General features: G+C 34.4%; 4 protein-coding genes across 10 annotated transcripts; 3 read left to right on the forward strand and 1 right to left on the reverse strand.

Annotated features, from left to right (window-relative positions):
* Window positions 1–149: 149 nt before the first annotated feature.
* Window positions 150–3,408, forward strand: LOC105694464 (sorting and assembly machinery component 50 homolog B). Its single transcript, XM_012415152.2, has 8 exons — window positions 150–349; window positions 932–1,021; window positions 1,139–1,228; window positions 1,323–1,541; window positions 1,641–1,855; window positions 1,991–2,369; window positions 2,624–2,918; window positions 3,003–3,408. The coding sequence occupies exons 1-8, from the start codon at window positions 329–331 to the stop codon at window positions 3,185–3,187; spliced, it is 1,494 nt and encodes a 497-aa protein (XP_012270575.1). The 5' UTR covers window positions 150–328; the 3' UTR covers window positions 3,188–3,408.
* A 1,172-nt stretch (window positions 3,409–4,580) lies between these two features.
* Window positions 4,581–8,778, forward strand: LOC105694621 (dnaJ homolog dnj-5). 3 transcript variants are annotated; one of them, XM_012415477.2, is made up of 6 exons: window positions 4,581–5,143; window positions 5,674–7,228; window positions 7,324–7,762; window positions 7,951–8,166; window positions 8,238–8,467; window positions 8,568–8,778. In XM_012415477.2, exons 2-6 carry the CDS (start codon window positions 5,706–5,708, stop codon window positions 8,695–8,697), a joined length of 2,538 nt encoding a protein of 845 aa, XP_012270900.1. In that variant the 5' UTR covers window positions 4,581–5,143; window positions 5,674–5,705; the 3' UTR covers window positions 8,698–8,778. The 3 variants fall into 3 exon arrangements, with proteins under 3 accessions (XP_012270900.1, XP_012270899.1, XP_012270898.1); XM_012415476.2 differs by having other exon boundaries at window positions 5,692–7,228; XM_012415475.2 differs by lacking the exon at window positions 4,581–5,143 and adding an exon at window positions 5,189–5,468 and having other exon boundaries at window positions 5,692–7,228.
* A 97-nt stretch (window positions 8,779–8,875) lies between these two features.
* On the reverse strand, window positions 8,876–10,879 carry LOC105694622 (DNA polymerase epsilon subunit 4). Of its 2 annotated transcripts, XM_012415480.2 has the most exons (3): window positions 10,398–10,879; window positions 10,023–10,199; window positions 8,876–9,947 (listed from the first exon to the last, which is right to left on the reverse strand). In XM_012415480.2, the coding sequence occupies exons 1-2, from the start codon at window positions 10,635–10,637 to the stop codon at window positions 10,059–10,061; spliced, it is 381 nt and encodes a 126-aa protein (XP_012270903.1). In that variant the 5' UTR covers window positions 10,638–10,879; the 3' UTR covers window positions 8,876–9,947; window positions 10,023–10,058. The 2 variants fall into 2 exon arrangements, with proteins under 2 accessions (XP_012270903.1, XP_012270902.1); XM_012415479.2 differs by lacking the exon at window positions 8,876–9,947 and having other exon boundaries at window positions 9,998–10,199.
* Window positions 10,880–10,948: 69 nt separating this feature from the next.
* LOC105694535 (INO80 complex subunit C) lies at window positions 10,949–12,010 on the forward strand. Of its 4 annotated transcripts, none has more exons than XM_012415298.1 (4): window positions 10,949–11,009; window positions 11,373–11,563; window positions 11,663–11,730; window positions 11,821–12,010. In XM_012415298.1, the coding sequence occupies exons 2-4, from the start codon at window positions 11,386–11,388 to the stop codon at window positions 11,950–11,952; spliced, it is 378 nt and encodes a 125-aa protein (XP_012270721.1). In that variant the 5' UTR covers window positions 10,949–11,009; window positions 11,373–11,385; the 3' UTR covers window positions 11,953–12,010. The 4 variants fall into 4 exon arrangements, with proteins under 4 accessions (XP_012270721.1, XP_012270724.1, XP_012270722.1 ...); XM_012415301.1 differs by lacking the exon at window positions 10,949–11,009 and adding an exon at window positions 11,016–11,080; XM_012415299.1 differs by lacking the exon at window positions 10,949–11,009 and adding an exon at window positions 11,023–11,137.
* Window positions 12,011–12,091: the final 81 nt, after the last annotated feature.

Below are 12,091 nucleotides of genomic sequence, written 5' to 3' on the forward strand. Positions count from 1 at the left end.
TTAACGTATTTTTCAAAGAGAAATTTCCGTAACTTATAATTAAACCCCAAGGTAATTTGTTTTTTATTTCTGTATATGAATCATATTGAGGGTGAAAATTGAATGATAAACGAGTCACTAGAAAAAGTCCCTCCAGATGGCAGCATCGACGCCGTAATGCAATCGCGTTCCTGCGTGACTCCATCCTCGCTTGTTCGACTCACATTTGACTTAAAACTTCGAAATTGTATTAGCTATGATAGTTACACGAAGAAATTCTATCCTGGAAAATTCGGTATGACAGCCTGATCGAGAAAGGTAGAAATACAGAAGAGATCTCGGCCAAACGATGGGAACCGTTCACGCGAAGGTATATCATTTTAAATCGAGAGGTATAACCTCATGCCTATTTTGGCACCAACGTGTCGCACCGTTCATAAGAATTTCCATTGACACGAAAGCTTTGATGTAGGTCTCCTAGCTTGCTTGTCATCAGCCCGAAAATGATTAATTATTTCTTGCAGATTTCTGTGAGTTTCATTCACATTAACTCTGAGACCTGTTCCAATGTTTCACTATAGGGTCAGTTAATTTGTATCAGGGATCTAGTAGGCTACAAAGTTATTAAAAATAAATGATTTCGAAGGATTTATTTTACAGTGTATGATAGAATGTGTGTATCTAAGGAAAATACTCCAAGATGTAATCGTACGTTTATTGGTTGTATTTCAGGTCCAATGAAGAAAAATTAATTAGATGTAAATATAAATTCAATAAGTCAATATAAAGTTACAGGGAGTACAATCTTAAATTAAGATGCCAAATTTGTTTTAAGTATGTGTTGAAATTAAAAAGTTGAGGTCACTAGAGAATGGGATGTAATATTCGGTGTAATATATTGTTGTTAATTTTGAACGTTGAGACATTAAAATATTTCTTTTTTTACCGGTAGGAGCCAGCTAGTATACCCAAAGATATCCGATCACCATTGGATGATTCGATAGCAAGAAAGAAGAATGATGGATTAAAAGACTCTGATCTAGTAAGTCATTAAATTTGGCCATATTTGTTATTTAATTATTAAGTACATTTCTGTTAAAGTTTAATATCTTGAACTAGTGACTATATCCTATTTGTTTAATTAGAGATTTTGTTTTAGTCATCTCATTTTAATAACTATCAGGATTCTGCCCTGATGGACCAACCTCCACCTAGAAGAACAAAAGCTATACATTTGCAAAAACTGAAGGTATTGTTTTCATATGAAGTTTGTACATATTCTAAATTTCATAGATATAACAAAGTTTTAGAATGTTATTACTTAGCAATCAAATATTGTACAGGCTCGAGTAGATAAAATTCACATAGATGGTTTAAGGAGAACGAAAGATGATATAATAGAAGCTCAAGTATCGGAATTATTCAAAGCCCACGATTTTCAAGATGTGATCATACGGGCGCATAAAGTTCAAGGAAAGCTAGAAGCTTTAGGATGCTTCACCGATGTCGGGGTTTTCATTGATACCAGTGAAGGACCGGGTGCCACACCAGATGGAGTGGAAGTACGTCGCTGCAACAAAAGTATTCTACTGTAAAGATTAAATTAACTTAATTTTACAGATACATAATAGTGCAATACAATTGATTCTGTTTAAATTTAGGTAACTTTTACAGTAAAGGAAATGAAGCGATTAATGGGTGGTGTAAACACTATGGTTGGTAATAATGAAGGATCCCTTATAATCGGTGCAAGGGCACCAAATATATTTGGACGGGGTGAAAGAGTGCAAATGGAGTATTCGTATGGAAGCAAAAGTTCTACTAACGTTAATATTTCAGTTGTGAAACCATTTGTCGACAGTTGGATACATAAAGTGTAAGTTTACTTCTTTATACTTGTAAAATATAAGTTTGCACTTCAGTTGTCATCTTGCAGATTTCTTGACTTGAATAAATCAGATTTTGCGAGGAATTCCTGTTGTAATAAAGATGTTTATGTATCTTATTACAGATTGACAGCAAGTATATTTAATAGTACAAGCGATTTTCCATGGTCTGGTTACAAGCTAACTGAAAACGGATTTTTATTGGACATGACTGTTAATTCAGAAGAACTGTCAGGTTCAAAACATAATTTCCAGTATGAAGCAGCTTATAGAGAAATTTCTGCTTACAAGCAAGCATCATTTAGAGTTCGGGAGCAGTGCGGTCCGAATTTAAAATCTGCCCTAAGACACATCTTATCGCTTGATAGAAGAGATGAATCCATATTTCCAACTGTTGGTTCTCTCTTGCAATTCACCACAGAAGTTGCTGGTCTTGGGGGAAATATTGGATTCGTAAAAAACGAACTCATTATGCAAAATAATTGGACGTTGTTCGATTACTTTGTAAGTACTGTACATTTAATATAAAAATTAATTGTTGGCATAAAATTTTCAGCTCTTAAATCTTAAATTTATAAGATTATATATTTACATATGGCATATTTGATCCAACCAGTGCATTCATTTTTATAATGTAATTGTTTTTATCTTTGAGTATAAAAGTTTGTTTAATGAATTTAAATGCAGTTGCCAATGATCCATCTATGTACAATATGCACGTATTATCAAACATTTTCTATCTTTCTCACAATTTTCAGACTATCCAACTCGGAGTACAATCAGGTTTACTACGTGGTATTAGCAATGATATGCAAATCAGTATTTCTGATCAGTTCTTTTTGGGGGGACCATTGAATCTTAGAGGCTTTGAGATGAGAGGCTGCGGTCCTCGACATGATGGAAATTCTTTGGGTGGAGATATCTACTGGGCAATGGCACTTCATCTCTACACTCCATTACCATTTAACAGAAATCATAATTCCTTCATGAACCTGTTCAGACTACACGGTTTCGTTAATGGCGGCAATTTAACAAATGCAGCTTTAAAATTTGGTCAGTAAGACTTAATGAATTATTGTTGTTAACAAAAGATGTTAGTCAAACGGTTTTAAATCTACTAATTCATTCACATTTCAGGCGGTGATTACAGGGAAAATTTCAAAATTTTTAGTGACAATGTTCGCTGTTCTGCTGGTGGAGGTCTTGTAATGAAGCTTGGCAATGTCGCAAGAGTCGAGTTAAACATAGTAATACCATTAATGTTCCTTAGAAGCGATCTACTTCAGCAGTTTCAATTTGGAATAGGTCTACAATATTTGTAGGTCTGAGCACAAAAAGAATTACAACAAAGCTGTTATTTGTTACTACTAATAGTAGTTGTACATTAATAATGTATAATAATTCAAGTGTGAACACCGTAAATACTGTGTAAACTGAACACGCCGAGCAAAGAATAGATTTGACTCTGTCACATTTCTAGTTCTGTTCAAACTATGTGCCTGTACAGCATTTCAAATAAAAAGAATTACTATTTCTTCATTTATACAGTATTTGCTACAGCAATGCCTATGGTATAATTTATTAAAACACTAGTATTTTAACGTTCTTAATGTATGTAGAGAGACTATAAGTTAAATGTATTGTATCAATTATTTTTTTCAATGTTTGAATAGTTACAAATAAACCATCTTAGTAAAGAAATAAATATTTGCATATGGACTAGATCTGTTAAGAACATATTTGTCTTTAATACCTATAAGTTAGGAGTCATTATTAAATATAAATCAGCTATTGTTATTTTTTAGTGTAAAGTATAATGTGTTTACGTGTTTTGGAATCGAATATAACTAATTTACTATGCTAAAAGCAAGTAATAAATTCTTAACATTTGAAATTAAAATACATTGCTGATTTAAATGTAACTATCGTTGTTAATCTTCCAATTCCTTTATTTTCGCACAACTAGATCCGATTGGCTATTTCCGATATATCTTGCGTAATAATTAAATTGAAAAGTGACCTGCAGTACAAAATTATTGAAAGGCATTTACATAAATCAGAAAACTCAGTAGAATTTCACGCGAAATACTGTACATATAAATTATTAAGATGAAATAAGTGAAAACTACGTATTCATATTATTAGTAACATGTGCGTTTAAAAAGTTCATTTCAATTTGTTCTATTTTAATTACCAAATGTAATCTAATAATTAGCTGCGTAAGCATGTAAAAGATTAGTTTTTAATTTGCCATGACGTCACGTTTTCCGTTAACGTATCTACCTTCCCGATAAAGACGTTTTCCTATTGGCTACTAACTAGGGAATAATGCGTCCAATGAGATGACGCCATTTTGTATTCGATTCCTTTAAGCCGGATTCAAAAGGAAAGCGACAAGTCACAACCAATGAGCGAAGCGAATTTTCTCGGTCCTTCTATCGCTTCAACAAATCCAATATTATAATTCGTTGCCGCTTGCTGCTTGTCTGTCTCGATCTGAATCAGGCCTTAGGCGGAAGTGAGAATTTCTGAATACAGTCTTCTAGTCTATTCTACCAGGTATGGATCGGCTTCAAGGTGCAGCCGTGAGATTCCCCAACAATAGTAATTAGGTAATGACTCATCTTTGTCCAAGAACCGTCTCATGAGAACTCGGCATTAGAATTTAATCGAAACCCAAATTCGGCCGTCTGATTGGTCAGCAGCAAGTGAAAAGGGTACGGAGAAGCACGCCGAGAATGTTGAAACGGACTACGCTAATCTTGTAACATTTTCATATCTCTTGGCAGTTGGACACGGATGAAATGTAATATCGCTCGATTGTAAAACTGTCAATGCAATTAATCCGTATACGAAGTCAGGCCGTGCGATACATGCCTTAGGCTTCGTACGACTTTACTAACCGAATAATACTTACCAAGAAGACTTACATAAAGGCCGATTTATACCGAATTACACAACGGTGCAGGAAAAAATCTCTGGTTTACTGTTACGTTAAGTTGATCATTTTATCAGAGCTGAACGATTATTATAAAGGGCAACGACCAGTGGGAAAGGCAAGACTTTGGAAAGTATTTCCTTAGACCTATTCCTGCGATTTTCTTCGAGAAACGAATATGAACGATGGCTAACATTGTGATAACCACATGGTTCCTTAAGTAAACTGTGCATTTTTCAACTGATATGAGAACAGTTCCTTCGAATGTGATTAATTAAGCGTGCAGTGTTTCCACGCCTGGCATAAGGAAGTGCCTAGCTTGGCAAATTTTTTGAAGAATGTAAGCAATACAATGTAGCTTTGCATGATGTCAATAGTTTCTTAGATTGCTTTACATTGCACAAGGCCGTAACAATTGTCTAAAGGCTTAGAACCATCCTTTTTACATTATTCTGTTAGTTAGTGACTTTATTTTCTAGATATGTCGTGTAGTTTTGTCTCTAAATTTGTGTATGTTTATCATTGGAAGTTAATGCATTTATTTGGTTAGGTTTTTTATTTATCAAGTGTAGAGTGTAGTATATTGGAGATTTTCTATATCAATGCATTTATTTTGTGAAGTTGTACTACTTCTTAATGTATATTTGTTGACATTACGATGAAAGGTATAATTCGTAATCATGTTGATGACTGATATTTTTAATGACTGTTGTCTTTTCTCGTGCATACGCTATGGCAGTTTTTTGATAGTATTTTAATTCCTGTGGAACTGAAAAGATTAATTGCAATTTCTGTGAATAAATATTTATCTACCAATAGCATAAGCAATTGAGTAAGCATGGGAATGCTAACATAATTTTCGTATTACAGTTTGTGATTTTATTTTAGAACATAGGAACAAAATGGCAGAACAACAGAATTCTCCTCCTGGATTTAAACGCATGTCCTTAGATAAGATTATCGAAGCAATGACTGCGGATTTAGAAAGCTCTACCGGTCACTATGTACAGTTTGGCGTACCGCCTCAACAAACATCACCTCGTAACTGGGGAGATTATTCTTCTGAACAAATGAGACAATACATGACCAACCAGCAAACCCACTCAAGCACACCTACTATGCAATCGATGAATCCAATGGCATCATCTTTATACATGCAGGACATGTCGACATACGACTCTACTCCAACAGATTCTGTTTATTTTCCACCACAACCTGTGAATCATTTAGGAATAAACGAAAACAATGACTTGATTGGAACTATCGATGTCGGAGGTGGCAATTATATTAATGTAATTTATGGGAATGCTTCGCAAATTATGGCAGAACAGTGTCAGCTCAACAGCTTAGCATCTTATTCTAATCGGGGCCTCATAGACCGACAATATGGTCTATTTAATGAACAGCAAGGGCCCACCTCTTCAAATTTTCCAACACAAAATTCAAATGGGAAGCAACTGATCGATAATCTTGTTGGAAATTGGGTACCAAATCAGTCAGGGACTTACAGTCCCTTTGGCGGTTCCCCAAACGTGACTCCTGTACCACAGACTAATTCAGAAATGAAGGAAATCGAAGAATTACCAAGAAGTATTCCTGATACTCATCAAAAGAAACCGAGGATGGTAGCAGAGGTTAAGCCCATGAGACCATCGTATTCTGATGTTTTGACAAAATCTGCACCTACACCTCCAGCGCCGTTAACTTTTCCCACTGTGAAACCGAAGGCTGAACTTACGACAAAAAAGGTTGCCAGTAAGAATTCTAAAAATAAAAGTAAGCCTGCCTTATTGAAAAGACAAAACTCATCCGGCAGCGATGATCACGGCTCACCTAAGTTACAAATTTTGAAGAAGACCTTGGAAAAGAATAATTCAAATCTTTCACGACGCTGGGTATCCCTAGATAATCTTGACACGCAAATCGAGTCCGATGAATTAGGCGTCTTTGATAGACCCGATCAATTTGAAGAGAAGAAGATATTTAAGATTCCGAAAAAGGTAGAGAAGAACGAGGCTTTGAATAATTCCAAGATCCCAAACAGTAATTCAAAGCCTACCGGGAATACTCAGAAACGTCCGATTCAGATAAATAATAACTTGAATACAATGAATAGTTTCAGTCAGACCGTATCACCCGATAAAATAGAAAAGAATCAACAGACTAATAACAAAGCCAGTAAGGAGGATAAAAAGATTGCAAAAGAGAAGAGTTTGAAGCGCTTCCAAGCGGAGAAGGCACAACAGATTAAAAAGGGACAAAGAAATCGTAAAAGAGAGAACCGAGAGTCACCTGTCAAGGATTTGTGTAAAAACCTGAATAAGTACATCAACCGGTGGAGCAAAATTGGTTTGAAGGTCTTTTTTTGGCTCTTGCATTTAATCTCTGATGTTGTTGGAATGAGCGCAAATCTTATTGTGCAACTGTACGTATTCCTTGTATACTTGATTAATATTTCATCTTTGTATATGGTGCGTACTTGTGCACCAAAGTCATAAATAATGGTTTTCGCTGTTCCAGAGGAAAGTGCATCTGGTATCATACAGTCCTTTACTTAAAATACTCTTGGATCTACCTAGTGGGAATGTTCTGTAAAATTCGGTTTTTAAGTGCAATCGGTAGACGACTGGATCGTTGGTTTGGAAACAGTAAATTTGCATTCTGGCACAGAATGAAGTCAAAAACCGACGAAAAAGAAAATACACATTGGATACACGGAAGCCTAGAAAGTAACATAGCATTGCCTAGCACTCGAGAAGAAGCCATGAAGAGACTACTTGCCTGTAAGGGGAAGGATCCGTACAGTATACTCGGTGTTACACCGACGTGTTCAGACGATGATATTAAAAAGTATTACAAAAAACAAGCATTTCTTGTGCACCCCGATAAGAATCATCAATCAGGGTCAGAGGAAGCATTTAAAATACTCGTACATGCCTTTGAAATCATTGGAGAACCTGTAAGTCCTAATTTTTTAAGACATTTCATTATTGACATGTAATAAAATTCGGTATGCATACTTAATAACTCATATTTAGTGGATTTTATATTGAAGAAAATCATTTATGCAAAAATTGGTGGAAGAAAGTATGATAGGAAGTAGCTGACATTGTTACTGTTTATATTTAATTATACTGGTACTTTCAGGAGCGAAGACAAGCATTCGATCAAACAAGACAGGTTGAAGCAGCTTGGGGAGAGCTTAGTGATTTATTATCTCAACTGCATAGAAATATGGAGCAAGCTGCAAACACCATTAGGTGCACAAATTGTGGTTTGAGACATAAACGAGTGCTAACGCAACGACCTTGCTATGCTGCTCGATTTTGTACTCAGTGTAAAATAAGGCATAGTGCAAAAGAGGTAACTTTTAAATATTGCTTCGTGTTAAACGTGTTTGAGGAAACGTCACTAAAAAATGGTTATTGTTACAGGGCGATATTTGGGCAGAATCTCGCGTAATGGGCTTTCTATGGCACTATTATGCTTGTATGGAAGGCGCAGTCTATGATGTAACAGATTGGGCCGCATGTCAAGCTGGTAACTTGAAACATCTTAGGGCAAATACTCATAGCGTCCAGTATAGAATCGTGTTGGGTCAACGACCACCCCCTCAGACTTCCACTACTGGTAAAAAACGTCAACCGACGAACTCCAACACAAGGTAAATATGTACTTGTCTAACAAATAACTTCCTGGATTAACATAATTTTTGTTTTAATTTTGTTCGCTAATAATAATTAAACAATATGTGTTGTGTCCAGCGAAGCAGATTTTGAGGACTTCTTGAACAATCTTTACAATCAGAGTAAGTCCGGTAACCCTGCTACATCGACAGATCAGAATTCCTTCAAGAATGACAGTCGACGACGCAAAGCTAAACGTAAGAAGTGAACGAAATTGTGTGGGGATTTTTTGATCTCTTAGTGATGCACCTTGTATGCTTATTGACTAATATACATGCTCTACTGCTGATCTTTATCCCTTCCTTTAGTGTATGTACAACGTTACCATTGTACAACAATAACGGGTGCCAAATTATTTCAATGATGTTGCACCTAATGAAATTGAAAAGAAATCTTTCTTTTTTTTTTTCGTTCTAAGCAGATGTGCGATATAATTAAAACTAGTATTCCACGAAGACTTAATGTGTATGCATAATGAATGTCAAGATACATATTTATTTGTCCATCAATTTTTTTACCAAATTTTTGTATCCGATAATGCGTGTGTCTTTCAAAACTGAAAAAAATGACAAATACAGTTAAAAGCATTATACCTAGTTCTTTAAGAATTAAATGGTAGGTAGAAGTACAGCTCATTTCTAGAATGAAATTTTAAGGTTACAATGAATCATAAGAAATGCTAGTGTTTATTTCCTTCAATGGTTTGTGTTTAAACACGTCAACTCCTTGTTTTAGAAGAATTGCTTAATGTGCTAATTATGTATGCATACACATACATAATGCGCATGTTGGAAAAATATGCAGAGTGATATAAAACATGTCACTGATAGTAATGCAAACTTTACTAACAGGTCTTGTTCAACTTATCGTTCCTCTTATAGTTTCAAGTGTGCAACTTTCTTCTTAATATAGTATTTATCAAATAATATATTACAGCAGCACTTTTACCGTCAAATCTATTGATTAATACATCTCTTGTGTAATTGAATTCACAAATTACGATTCAAATACTAAAATACTCACTGAATAAAAGTACATTGAATAAACAGATTTGTATGCAAATTTTTTGTCTCTATTGATATTAATAGATATTTACATGTCTTCTACAAATCACTTTATTCAAATTTGAACTGCAATTTGAATGTACTGGAAATGGAAGAAATTAATTGAGAAAATGCGAAATTGAATAATCATCTGAGATAGATTATTTTTATTTGAATGTCAACAAATTTGGGACATCAGATTTGCAATACAAATTATAAATAATAAGGATCTACCATGCGTCGTCAACATAAATGCTGTTGGTATAGTAATGATTCTCTTTACTTTTCTTACCTTGTACCGATAAGTGTAGTTTATAATTTGACAAGTACCTTGGAAAGTTTAAACAATTTGTAATAAAATATTGCTAACGTATCGGCGAACGTATCGACGAAACTGGAGCAATATTAAAATAACCTAGATGTTACAGAACGGATTAGAAATGTAAAAACAGTAAAACAATAAAGGCCTTATAAAAAACATTTTATTTACTTTCTTTTACCACCCTGTTAAAAATAAACATACGTATTACTCCAACGTTCCTTCCAAGAATACAAGGGCATCGATGTTCTCAATAGCGTTTTCTACATCTCGTTTTTGTACAGTTTTTTTCTTAGTCTGCGCTGTATATTTATAAGCTTCTTTCGCAAGTGAATCTATGAAGAGTTCCTAAAACAGAAATAGACTTGTGTTTTATTGTGAAGCACATGTAAGATTTCTGAAAACTAAAGTGATGGATGTAGCAAGTTGCATATGTCCCCTTTATAATAAAAAGAAACATCAGATAAACAAAAGACGAAATAGTAATAATTAACAAGAGGTTAACTTCAAGTTCCATTTGCCAATTTAAATTAAAGTATCACTTGCCGTTGACTTTGTTATTAAAAACACAGCCTCCTGATTTACTAAACTAACGTCAGGATCCATTTTAACAATTGTCTTTACTCTGCCAATTGGCAATTTAAGTAGTTTTTCTTTCTGCTCCTCATCGGCGTGAACTGTATTCTCAGCTTCTTCCTGAGAAATTTCTCCAGCATTACTGGCAGTACTATGATTCAAGTCATCATCAGTGTTACGTTCTTCTGTCAAATCTTCCATATTTAACATTTTTCATAACAATAAATATTTTCAAGTAATACAATTTCACAACTATAAGGTCTCATTTCGGAGCAGGTTCTCTACTTGTGAATATACATGTTCCACTGTTGAAGGTATCGTGATTAACGGAACATAATTAAAAATTGTTATATTTCGTGTTATAAATAATATAATGAATATTATCCTGAAACAGTCGGTATAAAATTTCGTAGGCAGTAGATACACCCGTTAGAGAACTTCGAGTACAGTTAAATACTTCTTAAACACTTTAAAGAGGACTCTGAGTTCGAAGGTTCGTTTGCGTAACAGAAGTTGCATATCTTCACTTAGCTAACCTATGACTTGGATACTACCGATGACAAGTCGCGTCATATTTTCGAGGTTAGCGGCTTTTTGCTGAATCATTTTTTGTTTGTTAATCTTAATCACTGTATTTCCTGTATTCAATTGAGGTTCTCAAACAGAATATATTACAGATATGAGCCGACTTTTTCAATTAAAAAATTACTGTAAAGAATTCCATCAATTATTCATACCAAAATATTGTTTTTTACTCCAGTACTCGCCAGAAAATCCTTGCAATGATCACTAATAGAATTTAAACGCAACATTATTGTAGATATTTATTAATTTCTGTGTACATAACCTTGGTCGGGTGTTTAATAACTTCATTGATTTCAAATGGCTTAAAAACGATATCTGTTAATCCGTTATTTTGAGCTAAATACAAATGTTTACTTCTAGAAAAAATTAAAGAATGGTAAATGAGGAAGTGGTGGAGACCAATAAAAAACCTCAACCTATATTTAAGAATCCCACGTTTCATAAAAAATTTCGCCCTATAAGCAGTTCTGGGAAAAAAAGAACATGGCGTTCCCTCAAGCAAGTACTAGCACAGGAACGTACTCTACCTTGGCCTCCTGAAGTAATTCACTGTAAGATTGTTTAAAAAAAGAACTTAACTTTTACTTATAATATAAAAACAGATGGAACTTTTATTACAAAATCAAATACTTACCATTTACAATTATCAGACAGCTCCATCAATGCTCCACCTAGCTTCAAACCAGCAAAGAAGTATTCTGACATTTCTGGATTACCAGTAAATATTTGAATTCATTTAACACTTAAAATTTTTTTTCGATTTGTTACATAAATTTCACATGTACAAAGAGATATTTTACATTTCTAGGCAAGGTACACGGATCCACAGAGTAAGTTATATTATGCCACGGCAGAGGAATTTGCCACAGTTCGCAGCTTACCGATGGACATAACCGCAGGATATTTAGCATTAAGAGGTGCCTCTAGTATTGTCGGTTAGTTTTGTAATTGTTGTAACTATCATGTATTCGATGTTGAAATAACACAATATTGACAAATGCAGTCTAATTTTCTTATAAATTTATATTTGCTTGCCATGCAGCCTTTGTTTCTGAAAACAAAGCTCACCTTCAGGGAAC

The sequence above is a fragment of the Orussus abietinus genome, unplaced genomic scaffold, assembly GCF_000612105.2.
Source record: "Orussus abietinus isolate OABI.00-Male unplaced genomic scaffold, Oabi_2.0 scaffold20, whole genome shotgun sequence".
In the NCBI taxonomy this organism is placed as follows: Eukaryota; Metazoa; Arthropoda; class Insecta; order Hymenoptera; family Orussidae; genus Orussus; species Orussus abietinus.

Bases quoted from the DNA above. Each gene is read 5' to 3' on its own strand.
- LOC105694464 (XM_012415152.2), top strand. From the start codon at position 329: ATGGGAACCGTTCACGCGAAG. The intron at 1,542-1,640 runs GTACGTCGCTGC...GTTTAAATTTAG, and splicing joins CCACACCAGATGGAGTGGAA to GTAACTTTTACAGTAAAGGA. The intron at 2,370-2,623 runs GTAAGTACTGTA...CACAATTTTCAG, and splicing joins GGACGTTGTTCGATTACTTT to ACTATCCAACTCGGAGTACA.
- LOC105694621 (XM_012415475.2), top strand. The intron at 8,167-8,237 runs GTAACTTTTAAA...TTATTGTTACAG, and splicing joins TAAGGCATAGTGCAAAAGAG to GGCGATATTTGGGCAGAATC. The intron at 8,468-8,567 runs GTAAATATGTAC...TGTTGTGTCCAG, and splicing joins CCGACGAACTCCAACACAAG to CGAAGCAGATTTTGAGGACT.
- LOC105694622 (XM_012415480.2), bottom strand. From the start codon at position 10,637: ATGTTAAATATGGAAGATTTGACAGAAGAACGTAACACTGATGATGAC. The intron at 10,200-10,397 runs GCAAGTGATACT...TTTCTGTTTTAG, and splicing joins TTTTAATAACAAAGTCAACG to GAACTCTTCATAGATTCACT.
- LOC105694535 (XM_012415298.1), top strand. From the start codon at position 11,386: ATGGTAAATGAGGAAGTGGTGGAGACCAATAAAAAACCTCAACCTATA. The intron at 11,564-11,662 runs GTAAGATTGTTT...TACAATTATCAG, and splicing joins GCCTCCTGAAGTAATTCACT to ACAGCTCCATCAATGCTCCA. The intron at 11,731-11,820 runs GTAAATATTTGA...TTACATTTCTAG, and splicing joins CTGACATTTCTGGATTACCA to GCAAGGTACACGGATCCACA.